The sequence below is a fragment of the Sorex fumeus genome, unplaced genomic scaffold (assembly GCF_029834395.1).
Source record: "Sorex fumeus unplaced genomic scaffold, SorFum_2.1 ptg000030l, whole genome shotgun sequence".
NCBI lineage: Eukaryota > Metazoa > Chordata > Mammalia > Eulipotyphla > Soricidae > Sorex > Sorex fumeus.
The window spans coordinates 16,487,896-16,506,991 of NW_026606087.1; the positions used below are offsets into that span (position 1 = coordinate 16,487,896).

The 19,096-nt window shown below is 48.3% G+C and overlaps 1 protein-coding gene across 2 annotated transcripts in view; it reads right to left on the reverse strand.

The window, feature by feature from the left end:
- The window catches only part of NUMA1 (nuclear mitotic apparatus protein 1), a 31,269-nt gene extending 12,508 nt beyond the window's left edge, over positions 1–18,761 (reverse strand). The window contains exons 1-8 of one of the 2 annotated variants that reach the window (XM_056116264.1): positions 18,518–18,761; positions 12,634–12,707; positions 8,321–8,406; positions 3,746–3,825; positions 2,485–2,567; positions 1,739–1,819; positions 432–519; positions 2–119 (exon numbers count right to left, since the gene is read on the reverse strand). In XM_056116264.1, the coding sequence (XP_055972239.1) occupies positions 2–119; positions 432–519; positions 1,739–1,819; positions 2,485–2,567; positions 3,746–3,825; positions 8,321–8,406; positions 12,634–12,675 (578 nt within the window). In that variant the 5' untranslated portion in view covers positions 12,676–12,707; positions 18,518–18,761. The remainder of the gene's footprint in view (position 1; positions 120–431; positions 520–1,738; positions 1,820–2,484; positions 2,568–3,745; positions 3,826–8,320; positions 8,407–12,633; positions 12,708–18,517) is intronic. The other variant, XM_056116263.1, reaches the window with a different exon arrangement.
- Positions 18,762–19,096: the final 335 nt, after the last annotated feature.

Here is a 19,096-nt window from a genome sequence, read left to right on the forward strand (position 1 = left end):
CTTATTCCCACTGGAAGATGAGGCCACCTTCTGGAGCTCTAGGAAGCGAACCTCCTTCTTGGCCTGGTGGCTGGGTGGGGAGAGCTCTTCACTGCCGGAACAGGTGGATGGGACGGCAACTGGCAGGGAGAAGCAGAAAAACAAGCCACAGAATGAGAGGATGACCCACTAGGCAACTTTAACAGCCTGAGAACTTGCCTTAACGGGGAGAGAGAATCATTTACTTAAGCTCAAGGTGGGCTCGGCAAACTCAAAACTAGTGTCAGGGTCATCTAGAGGCCAGTCCTCTGAGCCAAACACACCAAGAGCATCCATGTCTGGAGCTCAGCAGTGCTGAGAACTCTATAGAGTGAGGGCCAGTCCTTTAGGTTCAGAGGACCAAGAGTCCACAGCACAGAGAGGACGTCGCTCAGGAGCAGGCCCCTACTTACCTTTCTGCAGGAAGCTCTCTAGGTCCTCGTTCAGGTTAAGGCCATCCTCGTGGTCCAGGACAAACTTGAGAATGATGGCTAATTCCGCCTGGGCCACAGAGAGAGCGAGCACCCCTTAGGTGTGAGGAAGCTGCAGAGATGGGTGAGCCCCAAACCCGTGGGAGCCTGTTCTGCCATTCAGAGCCAACAAGGCCCAGGACCCAGCAGAGGACACGCTGCAGATATGGTCATTGGCCCACCTCCTCTGAATCCCCAGGGTCCAGAGTCCCTAACCAACTTCACTCACGACATGGGGCAAAGGGAGAGGGAAAGGAGGGGCAGGAAGCACACTGCAGAGTGCTGGCCCACTTTTTTCTTGGGATGAGCGCTTCTGGGGTTCAAGCGCATGTTTATCCACCTCTCCACTGTAAAATTTTCCCTTCTGGAGCTCTTGATTTTTGTGGTCTGTTCTGCAGCAGCTCTTTATTCCTTCAGAATTTGTTTCAATCAGGCCTATGCATGACTGGCTCGGGGCAGAGAAATGGTAAAGGAAGGGGCCACTCATCCCCCCTCCCATGCCCACAGTAGCCAAGAGCAAAGCAAGATCATGACATGGGATAATTGGAAGGCTGTACTCTGCACAGCCTCCCCCCCTTCCCTACACTGCCCACTCTGTGCCAGCTGCACTGCTCTGGCAGCAAGAGAGGGCGGCTCTCCGAACAGCAAGCAAGGCAGCAAATAGTTCCTGGAAACCAGAGTCAACTCCCTCTACAAAGAAACAGCACACCAAATCCTCTTCTCTTGGAGATCGTGAGCAGGGAGGAGGTGACCACGCTGAGCTCTCATTGCAGACATTCCCTTCTACTAATCGACTAGTAAAGGAGGGAACAAGGGATAGTCTCTCTCCTCTCCTCCCTCTCTTTCTCTCCTTCGCCCTCTTCCTCTCCCTCTTTCTCTCCCCCTCTCCCTTTGTCCTCTTTCTCTCCCTCTCCTCTCCTCCTCCTTCTCCCTCTCCCTCCCTGCACTTTCCCTCTCTCTCCTGTGCAGGAGAACATATGAAAACTGTCTCTGTATAACCTAATCAATAAAATATAGACACCAGAAAAAGGCCAATGATATATACAACTTTTAAAGGTCAGCAGGCATTTCTTTGAAGATTGCCAGCAACTTATTTCTTTGTGCTTTTTAATATTTTCTAGACTTTCTATAATGAATGGCGTCAATTACTATGACAATCTTAAAAGATCACTAAGCACTATTTCCAGAAAACCAGATGGGGTGAGATGAAATACAGCACAGCCCACGAGAGGAGCAGGTACAGGACTTACCTGAATCTTATACTCAAAATGCTCCCAGTCCCGGGGACTTTTGGTGCTCATGGTGGAGTGGTATAAGAGCAGCATGATCATCTAGAAGCCAAACGGGAGAGAGCCATTGAATGGGGTTGTCTCTCTTCTCAATGTTTCCCCCCTGGGTTGTTCTCAAACTCTCAGCTTTTTTGGACACCAGTTTTAGGCCACACCCTCAGGGGTTACTCCTGGCTCTGCACATAGGAATCACTCCTGACAGTGATCAGGGGACCATATGGGATGCTGGAACTCTAAGTCAGGCCAGGTGCAGGCAAGACAAGTGCCCTATCCACTGAAGTATCACTCCAGTTCCTTTGGGACGCTCTTCTAAAGCTCCTAAAATTTGGCAGCCTTTGCCCGTAAGTGGCAGGAAATACTTCATTGAGGAACCAAAGGTTAGAATGCACAAAGCTGGGTCTATGATTCTTGTGTAGCTCAACCTCAGGGCTCAAGAAACCCTGCACATGCCACCCCAAGAAATACCAGGGGCAATGGCTGGAACAGACAACTAAAAGCAAAACTACAGCAACAGCTGGATGAGGTATGACTCCTGCCAGAGATCAGGCCCAGCGTAGCGGTCCAATAAACACATCTTTCCTATGAAATCCCTGAGCGCCATTAGTCTTGGCTTTGGTCAGGCAGCTACCTCCCTCCAACCTACCTCCAATCTCCATGGGCTACACTCATCTCCCAACCCACCCATCAGTCCAGGATCCCACAGGTACCTTGGCCAGTTCCAGTTCTGACCCCTCAGTCACCTTCTGCACTGACACCAGACATTCTGGAGAAGAGGCATGCTTTCGGTTTTCTATAATGACAAGGCAAAAAAAAAGGTGAATTAGTCCACAGAGATAGTACAAGGGGTTTAGGCATTTGTCTTGAATGTGGCTAAGTCTGGTTCAATTCCCAGCATGACATGTGGTCCCTTAAACATCAGAAGTGACTCCTAAGCAAAGGGCCAGGAGGAAACTCTCAGCACAGCTATATCTATCCCCCAACCACAACCTCCCACCCCCTTTACCACCACCACCAAGAGGGTGACAAACTCCTGGGAACCATCCCTGAGATCATAAAAAATTGAGCTGAATCACCATCTCTGGTGGGGCTAGAGGCATGGAAGTCCTTACCCCTACATTCTCTCCCCCACATATGCTTTTCCAGCTGAAGTTAGTTCTATCCTGGGTCAGTGCCAGAACTGTGGGGACAGCAACGGCAGAAAGCAGGCTGGGAATTCCCAATAGCTCTGGGGCACAACAATACACTCGTCACCAACTCCTGCTCAGCTCCGCAAAGGAGCAGCCTAGAATAGCCAGGCTGCTCTGCAGCACGGTACCAGCTGAGACAGCAGAGGATGCTTGGAGCTGAGCAGAAGAGGACCAGGATACCTGGTGCTGCCCGAGAACCTAGGCGCAGTCACTAACAACTGGCTTTGTTTAAATAAATGATCCCTTTAGGTAGCAGAGAGCTCTGCTGTCCGTCTGTTTACCCATGGCTGGACAAGAAGGGAACTGACAAGCACTATGCTGGGAATGTGTTCTTGTTTTATCCACACATCCACCTTAAAGAGAAATTATTAAATCTCAGAAACTATGGCCTGAAAAAGTGGCACAGTGACCAAGACCTCAACCTAAATCCAGTTTCACCCCTAGCAATGAGTTCCTGGGTCTCTGGGGGAAGTGTTTCCTTTCGAGGGAACAAGAATCACACTGACCCTCCTACTTCCTGCAGTGAAGGAATGAAAGAAGCTCAATTTAGGTGAACCACAAACAGATGCGTGCTTCTACTTGGGATTTCGAAGGACTGAAGGGAAGAGAAACTCTCTTATCCCTGCACTGGTGGTGGCTGACCCAGTTGCATTTCTATTGGGGACATAGCAGGCAAGCTTCAGCCTCTGCTCCAGACACCTGGAAACTGGCTCCTCTGGCCACCCAAGTCCCAGGAGCTGAGGAGACAGTTCATTCCCAGCTAGACAAGAACGGTGCTTACTCTGCAGGAAAGCGCACACAAACTCCAGCCTCTCCAGTGCTGGCCGCTGCAGGATCTGTTGCCCCTCATCAGTGCCATGGCTAGAAAGAGAGCAATGTGTTAAGAGCAAAGGACTCCCCAGTCTTTCCCGCCTCACTGCTGCATTATATACCACCTCCCCTTTCTTTGAAGGAGAACCTAACTCAGATGCCGGGGGCCAGGAAATGATCCCAAGGCAACAATCAGAAAGAAAGTTCATGGGATTAAAAACAGGGAATCAACAGGACTGGAGAGAGCACAGGGGTGAAGGCACGTGCAATGCAAGCCATCAACCCTTGTTCAATCCCTGGCACAACATGGTAATCCCAAGCACTGTTGGGGGGGGGAGGCTGGGGAGACACAGGGAACTTTTGGGCACAGCGCAGAAGTACCCACACCAACTGCTGCTAGGTGTGGCCCTGATCCCACCCACCCCAACAAATAAAATTGAGAATTTGAGGCATGAGGTCTTTCTCAAAGCAGCATAGATGAAAGGAAAGTCTGGAAAGATCTGTTTTTTTTTTTTTTTAAAAAAAAGAGGGGCGGAGGCTGGAGCCATAGCACAGCGGGTAGGGCGTTTGCCTTGCACGCAGCCAACATGGCCGATCCAGGTTCGATTCCCAGCATCCCATATGGTCCCCCGAGCACCGCCAGGAGTAATTCCTGAGTGCATGAGCCAGGAGTAACCCCTGAGTATCGCCGGGTGTGACCCAAAAAGCAAAAAAAAAAAAAAAAAAAAAAAAAAAAAGAGGGGCTTACATAAAAAAAAAATGTAAACGGTTAAGAAATGAGGCTAGAGTAAGTGAAAGGGCAACAGAAAGAAAAAAACAGGTCCAGGAGTTGACAGAAGACAACTCGGAAGTGACAAGATTGAGGTCAACGCACAGAGGGCTGAAGGCTAAAGGCTAAGGCGGCTAAAGCGTCCCAAAGGCCAGGTTAGGGGGCATGCGCTCTAGCTCAGCGGCCATTTGTAGGCCCATTTAACTGGAATAGCAGAAAAGTATGAAGAGCAAGGAGGACAGGAGGGCAGCAGGGGGCGCTCGCACACAGCCCAGGCACCTGCCCTGCAGCCCTGCTCGGAGGCCATGTTTCCTTCCAGGAGGTAAATTAATATCAGGTTTTCTGTCCACCTATGGCTGAAGATGCTGATAAAGGACCTCTTATTTGTCTCTTAGAACCAGAATTTCCAGGTTTCAACCAACTTTTCGGTGGGCACCGCAGGCCCTAGAACCTTCTATGCCATAATCTCACAGCACAGGAGCCTCTAAGGCAAGATAGTAGGGTACGTTTCACACTTAACTATGAAAGCACTTTCCAGTGTGCAGGATTCTGTGAGCTGGTCTGTGCTTAGAGACTTCTCCAAAGTATGGATGGAATGCTAATCCCCTTACAGACTTTTGAAAGGGCCAGATTTCCTACTCACAATCTGTAAAGCTGAGACTATGCCTCAGTGGAAGGTGGTAATTTTCCTAGGTGTATTCCATCAGATAAAAATAGAACATTCTTGGCCAGAGAGACAGTACAGCAGGCAGGGCCTGGCCTTACACGCAAGTGACCCAGCTTTGATCCCCAACACAATATCTGGTCCTCCCCCAGCACTGCAGTAGTACTCCTAGAGCACAGAGCCAGAAAGGAGCCTTGAGCACTGCCAGGTGTAGCCCCAAAACAAAAAACTAAAGATTGAAAACTAAAGCATTCTCAGGCTCAGTGTTTGAGACATTCTGGGCAAAACCAAACTGAACATTTTCTTTAAAGGAGGGTATAAATGTATTATTTCCTAAACATATTAGACCATAAAATCTCTCCCCCACTCCCTACTAAGCCCCAGGGCTTACAAAGAACAAGCTTTGGAAAATGTTGGTCCTGGAGCAGCCCAGTTCACCATTGAGACTATTCAAAATCTCATCTCAGACAGGCAAACTTCAGGAGTCACTGCAAATCCCACCTCAGTCCAACTCCTTAGGAATTCCTACAGCATTCACAAGCCCACTGCATCATTTACAACTGGCCACTTAGACCGTGTGAGCTGAAAGCTAGGAGTACCACAGGTGCCCAGTCCATAGGCACTGACATCGGGATCAGGATGCTTTTTTCTGGGAAACGCAGATGCCAACGTCAGTAAAACAAATGTCAAGACTTTAGATTTCTGGAGAATGCTCCACCAAACTATTGCTATTTAGGCTTCATAAATAAAGATGTGGAACCAAAAAATAAAAAACAAAAAGATATGAGATAGGCTTTTGCTTCAGGTTGTTTACACAGAAGCGTGCATGTGCGCACACACCCACACCTGACGGTTGTACAGTGAATTTTACTGAGGGTTGACACTATAGTGATCTTAGCAGAGAGAATGCCAAGTGTCCAAGTCATGTGAAACTCCCACAGCTTCCATCTGCCACAAATGGTGTCATTCTCCAAGCACCTTTGCCCAAGAACTCTGTGCTTGATTAAGGTTAGCAACAAAGAAGCAAGAAAAATCCAACAGGGCTGGGGAGAGAGCTCAGATGGATTGCAGCAAATGCTTTGCAAGCAAGAGTTCTGGGTTTGATCCCCAACACTGTGTGGGGACCCAGAGCAACACTGGGGGCAACCCCCAAGTACCTAGCCATTAGTAGCCCGCAAGCACCACTAGGGGTGCCCCCCCAAAAAAAATGCAACAACCAGAACACAATCACCAAGAACATCTGCTTTCCCAAAAGAAATGGTCTGCATAGCCCTAAATCTGATATGAAGATTAGGGTCAACCTGGGACTTGAACAGCCTCTTCTTCTAACAGTCCACATATACCGCAACACCCCCACCCCCACATATACTACACACACAACAGTATCCCTCCACACTCTCCTTACAGAAGACTCAGGATGCACCCCAGAAGACAATTTGGAAAATAGGGTCCTTTTTCCTTTGAGTGCAGGCACCGAACCCAAGGGCCTCCCACATATAAGACAAGTGCTCTACCGCTGCTGGCCCTGTACAGCATTGCAACACGGAGCCTGAGAGCTGAACTGTCTGGTCCAGTTGGCCGAGTATTGCTGGGAGTGGCTTGAGGGCCCCAGCACTGGAAAGCTGGTGTATACAATACTATGAAGTACTCTTGCAAAACAGTAACAAAAAACCTTAAGCTAATCAATTTTAGCTCTAATTATAAGTTTATAGGCAACAAGGAGGGGGGGGAGTTATATAGTATGGTGTTGATGCAAATTAATATACAGAATTTAAGAAATTCTCCCAAAATGGGGTGAGATATGGAAGTAGAAATGACCTGTGGTAGGAGACAGACTTTTGATGAGAGCTCCTGAAATAACAAGGCTGAGCACATTTTTTTTTCTTACTTACTTTGTGGCATTTAGGCCACATCTGGCAATGCTTAGGGGATGATTGTGATGGTGCTCAGGTGACCATGTGGTAACAGAGACTGAACCTAGGGCTCCCACATGTAAAGTTTGTGCTCCAGCCATTTGAGTCATCTCCCCCACCCCTTATTTTGTTGTTTCCCATAGTGCAAGGCATGTGCCACAGCCAAGAGCCAACATCTCTAGTCCTAGGGCCGAAAATTTAGATTTCAACTTCCTGGTAAAGCCACTAAGGTTCATCAGAGAAACATCCCAATGAAAGCAGGATTGGAGATAAGTTCTGAAATCTTTTTCTTTTGTTTTGGGTCACATCTGGCTCTGTGCCCAGGAGTTACCCTTAGAGGCGCCTGGGGACCGTATGTGGTGCAGGCGATCAAACTGGGGCCAACTGAACACAGAACAAGCAACTGTACTTTCCAGTTGAGGTTCTGAAATCTTATGTATTCTCATTCTGTTTGTGAATATGCACCAACTGGAGAAGACTAAAGTGATATGAGTCTGGGATCCAGAATAAGAGTTATGGTGCTTGTCCTGCATGTGGGTGACCTGGATTCAATTCCTGGCATCCCATATGGTCCCCTAAACACCACTAGGAGTGATTCCTGAGTGCAGAGCCAGGAGCAATCCTTGATCATACTGGGTGTGGTCCAAAAAACAAAGCAAAACAAAACAAACAAAAAAAGGAACAAGGGTTACAGAAGACTCCCACTAAGACAAGAACACAGAAAGAATTCCCTAAACATACTCTCAGATACAAGGAAACCTAAAGACCTGGAGGGTCTTTCTGCACAACAGTGAGGAAACCAGAGCCAGAGCAATAGCACAAGTAGGGCGCTTGCGTTGCACATGGCTGACCTGGCTTTGATCCCCAGCATCCCATATAGTCTCCCAAACACCACAGGAGTAGTTCCAGAATACAGAGCCAGGAGTAACCCCTGAGCATTGCCAAGTTGACCAAAAACACAAAACAAACCAAAAGAGTGAGGAAGCCTCAGGATTGATTCCGAGCTTCTCCCAGAGATGTCAGCAAATACAGGATAAGATCAATGAGGTCTACAGGGCCCCACAGTAACCTTTGGGTATCCAGATTCTGCCTGAGCCTTCTGGCTATAGCTGGCTGTTCAAGACCTCACAAGGAAATGAGCGACAGCACCTTAGCACACAGCTTCCCATGAGAAGGAAGCAGGCTGAGGCAGGTACTCACATGTGGTCGATGATCTTTAAGAAGACCCTGCAATCCTGCAGTTGCTGCACCGTGTCCACGGGGTCGGCCACTCGCAGACTGTTTACCTGAGAGGAAAAGGGAAAAGTGTGCTGAAACACAAATGCTAGCGGGACTGAGTTTTGCTTCGTAACCCTCATGAGAGCTAAGGTAAACTCTTAAGAATGAAGGAAGAGATGACTCAAGGGGTTTCCAGGGAAGGACAGACACAGTGGTGCTGGGGATGAACCCCTGTTCCCTGTATGCACAGCATGTATTCACTCAACTCTTTGAGCCATCTATCTCCCTGGCTTTTTCATTTCAGCAAAGGTAGACTCAAACACCCAGTAACAGTCACTTGACTGCTGCTGTAAGCTTTCTTCTTTAGCTTCAAACAAGATGGAATCTTCAAAGTTTTAAGCTGGGGCTGGAGCGATAGCACAGTGGGTAGGGCGTTTGCCTTGCACGCAGCCAACTTGACCTACACAGGTTCAATTCCCAGCATCCCATATGGTCCCCTGAGCACCGCCAGGAGCAATTCCTGAGTGCATGAGCCAGGAGTAACCCCTGAGCATCACCGCGTGTGACCCAAAAAGCAAAAAAAAAAAAAAAAAGTTTTAAGCTGTTCTAGAACTAGGGGTACATTTTGTGATTATTATATAAAATGGTTCTAAAAACAGACATACAAGGGCTGGAGTGATAGTACAGCAGGTAGGATGTTTGCCTGGCACACTGGAGACCCGGGTCCGATCCCTAGCATTCAACATGGTTCACTGAGCACCACCAGGAATAATTCCTGTGTGAAGAGCCAGAAGTAACCCCTGAGCATTGCTGAGTGTGGGCTTAAAAAAAAAAAAAAAAGAGGACCTTGATGACAAGAATTAGAGATAGGAAAAACAGCCCCTGAACATTTACGTTATAACCATTTGTATCTCTAACATTTTGAAAGATCTATTCCAAACCTCTGTTAAATATTACATTTATTTTATATACTCATAAACTCTCATTATTAAAGCAGTTAAAAACTATTCAGGGGCTGGAACATTAGTACAGAAGGCAGGGCATTTGCCTTCACACGGCTGAAGTTCGATTCTCAGGATACCATATGGTCCTCCGAGCCTGCAAGGAATGATACCTGAATGCAGAGTCAGGAGTATGTCCTGTGCACTGCTTAGTGTGGCACAAAATTAAAATTTATTCTAAATATGGAGATCAAAGAATAGTACAGGGGTTAAGATGCTTGCTTTCCACATGGCCAACCCCAGCTTGAGTCCCAATACTGCATACACAGCCCAGGTACGACCGTAGTGACCCCTGAGCACAGAACCATGAGTAAACACTGAGCACCACTGGGCTTGGCCCAAAAACAAAACAAATCAACAACAAAATACTCCAGATATGAATATTTGGTTGATGATGGAGGAAGAAATGAAGAATAGGATAATTATAGGAAAAGAAAGGAAATAAAACTTGTGGATGTCAAAAAAACTCATCATGCCTAAAACACAATCATAAATAACTTTATAATTTCACAGTGAAATGTATCTCAGAGTGATTCAATTTTTTAAAAAATCTAAAAAGAAAAATCTTTTTTCTTAAAGCCCATCAATAGTGATTCAACTGTTCCCTTTTTTTGCCTTTCAGGCAGCAATTATTTAAGTTTTTAATCATTGGAACATTCACCAAAAGTCATAAGCAAATGAATCAGGTATACAATTTACGGTTAGCTTCTATCAGCCAAGTTTAGAAGAAGCTGAAGTTGGATTTACCTTTGTGTTACCTGAGAGGAAAGAAGGATTTGCTAAACTACTCAAGTGCGCAAGACATGCAAGGGCAGAAGGAGACAGGCAGCATCTCCTGCTGAGCTTGGTTCCCAAAGAAACAAAATATACCAGTGATTCTGTTACAAAAAGCTTTTCAGTAAGTTATTTTGCATTAAAATTTTCTAGATGATATGAATTTTAAAACCTTAAGGTTTTTATTTTTATGTTGAAGTTTTGTTTTGTTGTGATTTTAAGCCACACCCTAAAAGCTTATTCCTGCCTCTATATTCAGGGATCACTCCTGACAGGACAGGACCGGACTGGGACTGGGACGCCTCAGCCCACCCCCCCACCCCAGCTTATGCGGACTCCCAGAGAGCGAACTTGAGTTGGCCACATGCAAAGCAAGAGCCTTATGCCTACATACTCTCACCAGCCCCATTAAGGTTTTTTTCTAAGTGTGGAATATTGGACCCAGTGGAATAGCACAGAGCTTAGTATACATGTCTCCAAAAATGCAAGTGCAAGCCCGGCAACTTAGCAACTCTTGTTTTTTATGATTTTGGGGTTACATGTGGTAGGACTTAAGGGTCACTCCTCGTGGTGCTCAGGGGAACATGGAGACCCACAGATCAAGCCAGGGCTCCTGCATGTATGCCTGTGCTCCAGTCTTGTGAGCCATCTCCCTGGCCCCAGCTCTACTACTTAAGCCTGGCCACTCTGCTCTCTGCTCTCACCAGTGTTGAAAGAGATTTCCAGCTGCACTGAAGCCTACGAGGTATGAGCACCACACAGCAGGAATCAGATTCCCCGGTGGTGCTGCAACTAAAAAGATGTTCAAGGGCTGAAGGTGCAAGGATTAAGGCACCTGCCTTGTATACATGATCAATCGCCAGCACCACATATGATCCTGAGCGTGGAGTGTGACTACATCCCCAAAAAAATAAATGTGTGTGTGTGTGTGTGTAAGAGTTACAGTCAAAAAAGGGGGTTGTACCACCTGGCAAGAAACCACCAACCTTAACTTGTGAATCCCAACAGACAGCTGGTGAGCACATGTGCAAGCCACACAGCTAAGAACAGCAAACTTGGTACGTAGCATGGCCCAGTGAGCAAGCACCACCACCTGATGTGCAATCCTTGGCAAGCAGAGCAAAAACCTATGAGTATCACAGCCAGGTGCATGTGTGATCCCCAGTCACTGCAAAATTTTTTCAGGGCTGAGGGTTTGGCTCAGAGGTACAACACATGCCTCACATACGTAAGCCCTGTTTCAATCCCCTGCTCCACACAAAAAGAAAAAATTCTTACTGTGTATTATTTTGCTCTCAAAGGAGAAATCATTTGAAAGTGGAGAAAACAGATGAAGAAATTCTTTGGTCTCTAAACAGGATACAAAAAATGAGCACGAAGGCCAATCTTACGGGTGGGCTGGGGAAGCATATGGGGTGCCAGGGACTCGAACCCAGGTCAGCCATGTGCAAAGCAAATACCCTCTACCCTCTCTCTCTACTATCACTCCAGCCCTTATTCCCAGTTTTAAAGGTTGGTATACGGGCCAAGAAGATAACTCATAATGTCTGCTTTGCATGAGAAAGCCCTAGCAGATGGTCCTCTAGAACTATCAACAGTGACCCCCGAAACTTGGAGTAGTCCCTGAGCACTGTCAGGTGTGGCCCAAAAACCAAACAAAAAACAAGCATATAAGACCAAAAACAAACTAAAAAAATGAAGAGTTGAGAGACTAACTTGCTGTGGGTCAAACACATGGAGTAAAGCAGTGATCCTAAGCAAGGCTGTCTGAGCCCAGCTCTGTTTGGCATTCCTCTCCTCTATGTCCTTATGACTTCTCTGAATCTTCATTTTAAGATGTTTCACTTATTTTTGTGATGTCAGGGATCAAACCCAGGGCCTCATATGTGAAAGGTTTGCACTCTAACCACATCCCCGGCCCTCTCTAAAGCTTGAAATTGCCAGTGTGGGGGATTATTTTTTCATTTCCCCTATGTCTCAAGCAAAAGGATCTTGTAGTAAACAAAAAGAGGACAGAAGCAGAGAGAACCTTTGAAGACCAAAGTGCTGTGTCCATAGTTTAGCTCTTCTGCTCATAAAAATGCACAGGGCGCAGCCAAGGAGGGATTTGTAGTCTGCCCCCACCCCTCATTTCCACAGCTAAAAGGAATTATACTCCTCAAAGAGGTACTGATCACTGTCAGGAGCAACAGCATCAGAAAGAATGTTAAAAAGTAAAGGATGGGGATGGAGAGAGCAGAGCGCCGGCCTTGCACGCAGCTGACCCAGGTTTGACCACCCACACTGCAAAAGGTTCTCAGGCCCCGCCAGCCTTGAGTGCAGGGCCAGAAGTCAGTCATGAGCACTGCTGGATGTGACCGAAAGTCAAAAAAAAACAAACTAAAGGGAAAGCAAAGAAAATCTATTTATTTAGTGTGGAAATGAAGAAGGCTTTAAAGAGCTGAAGCTCCCAGAAATATCCTGAGCCCCCACAAGCTGCCTGCAGAAATTCAGCAGACTAAGAAGGGGAGGACCACTCACCCAAGAGAGCAGTGCTGCAGCCCGGGTGGCATGGAGCGTCATTTTGGTGATACCAGTCAGTCACCCCGATGCACCTGGAATCCAAGAGGAAAAAATGTGGTTAATTATATCAGATATCGATGAGGAAGGGAGGTGAGGCAGTGATTCCATATACCAGCACTGAACATGAATGAAATCACTCCTCACTGTGCATTTGATCCACCAAGGCATTATGGGAATCTTTAGAGTTTAAAATACGTAACTAAATGACTATAAAACATCATTTTGTGGGGCTAAAGAGATAGTGCAACAGGTCAGGAGCTTGCCTTACACACGACAGATCCGGGTTCAATCCCTGGCACCCCATATGGTCCCCTGAGTATCTCCAGGAGTAATTCCTGAGTACAGACACCAGAAGAAAGCCTGATGGGCCCAAAAAACAAAAAACAATTTATTATTTTTTTAAAAGAATCCTACATTCAATTCAATGTCAAGTACTATACACAATTTTTCTCTTCAACAGAAATTTAACATTCATGGGAGCTGAAGAGATAGAACAGCGGGTAGCACACTTTCCTTTCACTCGGCTGACCCAGGTTCAATCTCCGGCATCCCGTATGGTTCCCCAAGCACTGTCAGGAGTGATTCCTGAGTGCAGAGCCAAAAGTAACCCCTGAGAATCACCCACTGTGGCCCGAAAACCAAAAACAAATAATTTTTCAAAAAGATAAAAGTACAGAATGTCACTAAGAAAACTAGAACAGAGCCAGAATAGTACAGGGGTTAAGACGCTGACCTTGGATGCAGCTGACCCCAGTTTAATCTCTCCACTGGCAGACTGTCCACCAAACACTGATCTACAATTAATCTCCAAACATTACCAGGTGTAGCCCAACCCCTTCCCCAAATTCTAAAACAGGGGTCAGAGAAAGTACACAGGGTAAGGTGCGAGCTCGCCTTGGCACATGGCTTAGTCAAGTTCGACCCTCAGCACCACATGATTCCTGAGCCTCATGAGGAGTGATCCCTGAGCACAGGTGGACATGACCCAAGAAAATACCAGAATAGGGGCAGGGAGAGAGCACAAAGGTCTGGAGAGCATGTTCCCCCAAGCAGCACTACTGATCAGTACATCCACAACACAAAACAGCAAAACAGGTACTTGGTCCTTCATCAAATGCACTACGGAATCTCCACCAGAAATGGATTTGGGCTTGTGTATTTTCCTTATCACCCCCACCCACCCACCCCAAGGACCCAAGACCACGGGGTAGTCAGGACTGCCTTCATCGTGCTAAGGATTGATCTCACAATCCACACTTGCCTTGAGCGCTTTCTAAGGCACTGGGTCATTCAGGCCCTTCCTCAATGGGGTTCCCTAACAACAGAGCCTCCTGGATTGCTTCAGCATGCGTGGGTGGCACAGGCCTTGCTGGCAAGTGTGTTAAGCCACCTAGCCATCTGCCAGGTCCTTCTCACTGGGAAATCATAAATGGCTGGACTGTCCTTATCACCTCAGTGCAGGAACTTGGGGTTCTGCGCTAAGGATCCAGAGGCCAGAGAACAGCACAGGCCTTCGACTTCTGACCTTATCCTTGCCAAACAAGGGCTAAATTAAGCCACTGAGCCATCTTCCAGGCCCCAGTCAACCAATCTTATTATTCAAAAATGATACTCAAAAACTGCTACTCAAAACTTGGACACCATTAAGCAGAAAAAGTGGATTTTTACTGTTTAGTTTTTGGTGGTGCCAGGAATCATGCCCAGGTCTCAAGCATGCAAGGCACGCACTTTACCACTGAGCCATATGCCCAGCCAAGAAAAGATGACTCCTTCTATCCAAATTCCACCTAACAATAAGTAAGGCCCACAGGAAAATCTTCTCTAAATTCTGGGTTTTCCTTCCCCAGAAATATCAGAGACATGGTTCAAATGTAGAACTGAATGAAGTCAAATCCAATTCTGGTGGAGATCCCATGGGGGATATAATGAAAGATTAATACTTGTCCTGTTATTCTTACCCCCAATTTCCCTTCCCACTGGGAATCAGCCATCTGCCTGCCAACCTACCCAAGAGACTACAGATTTACACATTAAGTATTCCCCATCACCTCCTGGTAGCCCCCACAATTCTCCAGTGACAACAATCAGTCCCGCCCCCCCTTCCCTATAGGTGTGCTGTTTATTACTACTATGGAAGAAGGAACAATAACAGTCTCCTCACCAATAATTTTCCCACATTTTATAATCGCCAAGGTATGGGGTCTTTGACACCAACTTTTCTAAGCACCTTCTATGTGTAACAGGCTCAGGTAAGGAAGATTCTGTCCATAAGGCAGGATAAAAGTGATACATAAATCTGATAATCCATTCTCACTGATTTTTTTAGAACCCATCCTCCAAGTAATCATGAAACTGCTTCTGCCATCCTGCATGTTCATCCTGTACTGGAAGCTATATGGAAAATGGGAGAAAATGGTAGGGTCTCTGCCTTAGAGAGGCTTACAGCAGGGCGAGAAGTAAACTTACGCACAAATGAAGCACTAAATAATAAAGGGAAACAAATGCTAAATATAGCTAAATGTTACTTATAATTAAGTGCTTCCTGTCCTGCAAATCCCAACAGGGATTCCACCAATGATAGCAACATCGCAGTCTTGGAAATAAGTCGAGTCACGTGGGCTTTAGCCAGAGCTTCAAGTGAAGTGGTTAAGGGGGTTCTCAGAGGCAGATTCATTAAGCCAGCATGGCTTTCCATGGCCACTAACAGCCTACGTCCCTGGACCCAGGCTAGGATAAAGGTATGGCGCCTCAAGTACTGTTATAGGAAAAGGCTTTTTGGTGGCTGACCAACCTCAAGTTAGAGGAAACATACTTGGGCCTTGTGCTGAAGGCAACAATCACCAAATGTTTATATAGATGGGGGGGGGGGGGGGGGGGGGAGAAGAGGGAGGAAATAAACCCAAGTTATTCAGCAACAAAGAAAATAAGTCCCAAATTATCTTCCCCTCAGCTCTACGTTTGCCTCTAGACTTGCTGTCTCCTTGATGAGGCCCCAAATGTCAGTCACAGAAATTTTATTTGCAAATGGAGGTAGATATTGCCCCCCCTGAGATTCCACAGCTGTGATGCTAAAAATGACCTGAGGTTTCACCAACCTCGTCTCTTCATCTTAGAGGCAAAACATAAAACCCTTAAGTCCTCTCAGGGGAGCCTGGCGAAAACTTGTCCCACCACCCAGGAAACTGGTGGGTAGGCCAAATGCCTCATTTATTCCTCAGAAACAGCAGAAATCTAAAATACTCAAGATGAAGAACTCCAGAAGGCCCTTGTCCACTCAGAGTCCATAAAGAGAGAGTAAAGGGAAGAGAGTCCGTTCACTCATTCTTTTCTGGTAATGAATGATTGAATCCAGGGCATGGCAAGCCCCAAGTACAGGGACTACAGCTTTAAGCAGGCCTTGGCTTGAAACCCGAGGGCTCCCAGCCAGAGCACCATCCTCCCCACCCTCCCCCTGAAATATGAAGCAGGCCCCACCCAAAAGACTGAGTGATGGTGATGGAAAAACAGATCCCCATGATCGTAGCCTAGAACCCTTTCACAGATAGATCTGTTGATGTCTACCCCAACTCTTTCAGGCACATCCCTTTCCCCAGTCCCTATCCCCCACTGACTAACAAGCAAACAAAGCCCCAGAATGAAGAACCTTGGAGGGCATCTTCAGCGGTCTCACCTACCTGGTTCTCTGATAAAGAAGTGCCCCCAGAATCCAAAGAGAGGTTTCCCAGAGGTGCTGAGATGCCCACTCTCTCCACCAAGCTCAGGAAAAAACCAAGACACAGAAGCAGTTGCCTTATGAACTAAAGGCCTTCCATCCTCCTTACATTTTCAAAACTGACCTAAATTAACTCCTGTGCCATCAGAGCAAATTCCCATATTCATAGTAACCCCTCTGTTTCCAGAGAGCTATTAGAACTAGAAAAGTGACGCTCAAAAGACTCACATCCATCTGGCCTACACCCTTCCTGGGTCTTAAAGAGTTAAAACCTAGCACAGCGCGGTTTCCTACCAGGGCTGAAGCTAATGCAAACCACCTGCTCAGATACAAGGACCAGACCAGAGGGTCGGGTTGCTGAGCTCTGGGGTCTGTTCTGGAAAAGTTTTAGTTATAGGGGAGGACCAAATAATAGGCCAAAGGCCAGAGGGTCTGAGTTGTGGCAACCTGGTTCTCCTTACCCCACCCCCAGGCCGGGTGCCAGTTCCTTTTGAGACCGCCTCTCAGCTACCAGAACACCAGTCCTACCCTCAAGATAACACCAAAGTGACCTTTGGTACCGGAGAGCTGCTAAACTGTACTGATCTGGCCGTTCGTTTTTTCGTGGGCTTCACCTCTGCTGAACCCTCATTCTCTAGGAACTAACACCGTCTCCCAGAATTTTAGGGCTCAAAGCTTACATAAACTCCCACCTCAAAGGGTTCTTTCCCCAAGTTCCACTGTTCTTTAACCCATGATTCCATAGGCCAACTGGCTTCCAGCTGATGAGGCAACTGTTCGATCTGTGGGACCATGCTGGAGATCAAGATTTTTGTTCTGGAGTCAACCTTGAGGTCACTCCCACAGGTGCTCTGATTCCTGCAGTGCCAGGATCAAACCCAGGTCTACTCTCTGCAACTGAGCTCTACCTCTCCAGCCCCCTGATTTACCACCACTTAGCCTGATAGCCCACCTGGTTACAGCCATAAGAACCCCAAGCTCTGTCCACCTTTCGAACCCAGCATTTATAGAATGAACTCTTGGGACTCCTCCTTGAAGTGTAGAAGATATAGGTTAGGCAGTAAAAACAATCAAGCAGCCAGACCTCACCTGGTAGGCAGTCCCTAAGGGGCTCAGGAAATGCTACCTTGTGTTGCCAGTGGCTAACTTCGCACAAATAGAAATATCCTGCTGTGCACGTTGGCAGAAAATAAAAGGCTGAAGGCCCAGTAGCTCTAAGAGACCGAAAGGAAAAACCACAATTCATTTCAACTCCTGAGTTGTCCTATTACTGTAGTAGCCTACCTACCGAAGTCCGAAAGGCTCCTCTGCACCCCTGAGGTCAGACAAACCAGATTGCTGGTGTCCCCTGGGTCCCCATACAGACAGACATTCTGGTCCGAGCCCGCCCTCCCTCCCCGCTTCACCCAGACTACCCGTTCTGGAAGCTTCGAATCTGCGTCAGAGGCCCAAGCATCTAGCTGAGAATCAGAGGAGGGACTGCAAGGGAAACCCAGATTTCACCGCTTGCTCCCCCACCCCGCGCCCCCCTCTGCTCGGTAGGCTCCTGATCAGAAGGATATGGGGATAAAGGGAGTTAGCACGAACCAGACCTGGGCCCACGGCCATTTACCAAGAGCACGCGCAGGAGCACACACACTCCACACACTCCCGCAGTTCGTCGGCACCTGCCCCCACTGCGCTACAGGCACACACCCGGGCCCCTACCGGCTGCCAAAAGGAACCCTTTCCACTCCCCACCACTGCGTACACACCCAGGCCTCGCTGGGGAATGGAGCAGACCCGCGAGCTGTCGTTACAAGCCCAACGGGCGCAACACGCGTCCCCCTCTGAACAAAAACACGCTGACATCTACGCGAGGGGAAAGAAAGCGCAGAAAGGCGCCAACCCCCGGATGTTGGCCAGCTCCGCTCGCTCCCAGCGCGCTTCTGTGTTTACTTGCTCTCCCTCCCCTTTAAGGATGGCGCAGGCACAGGGAGCCAGGGGGCGACTCCGCCGCACAACCTCGGCCACGTCCGGACAAAACAGAAAGAAGGGAAAGGAGAAAGAAAAAAAAAAAGACACCAGCCAGAGAAAGGGAGAAAAAGGTCTCAGCGCGGGGGAGGGGGGCGGGGGCGGGGGCGGCCTTACCAGACTCCTAAAGCCAAACGTATCTACAGGTTTTAATCCGCCATTAGCATGGAAATCTTGAAAGGAGAGGAAAAGGGGGGGCTAGTGGAAAGTAACCCCACACACAAAAGAAAAGTTGTTGGTTTTCTTCTCGGGCAGCCTGGCAGGAGCGAGCTCCCTGGCTGACAGCCAGAAGTGCGTCAGCGCGCGGAGTCTGCTTTCTTTAAAGGCGCAGCGAGCTTCCGCGATCCGGGCGCCGCGCGGGGGAGGGGCGCCGGGAGGGCGGGGCCGCGCCCACGGCGGGAGGCGGCCTCGCGCGGGGCGGGGGCGCGGGCGGCCGGGCCAGGGGCCCGCACGCGCGCATAGGCGCGCACACGCCGACACGCGCGCGCGCGCGCACACGCACACAAAGGCCCGCGGCGGCCTGCCGGGCAAACCTGCTCGCGCGCGGCAGCTAGGGACGGGGAGGCCGCGGGCAGCTCGGAGGCGAGCGGGGCCGGGAGAAAGCCGCGGGAACAGACGAGGCCCTTTCCAAAACCCTGGCCGCTTCCTGCCGCGGCAGGGCGGGCCGAGCCTTGAAGCACACACAGGCCGCCCTGG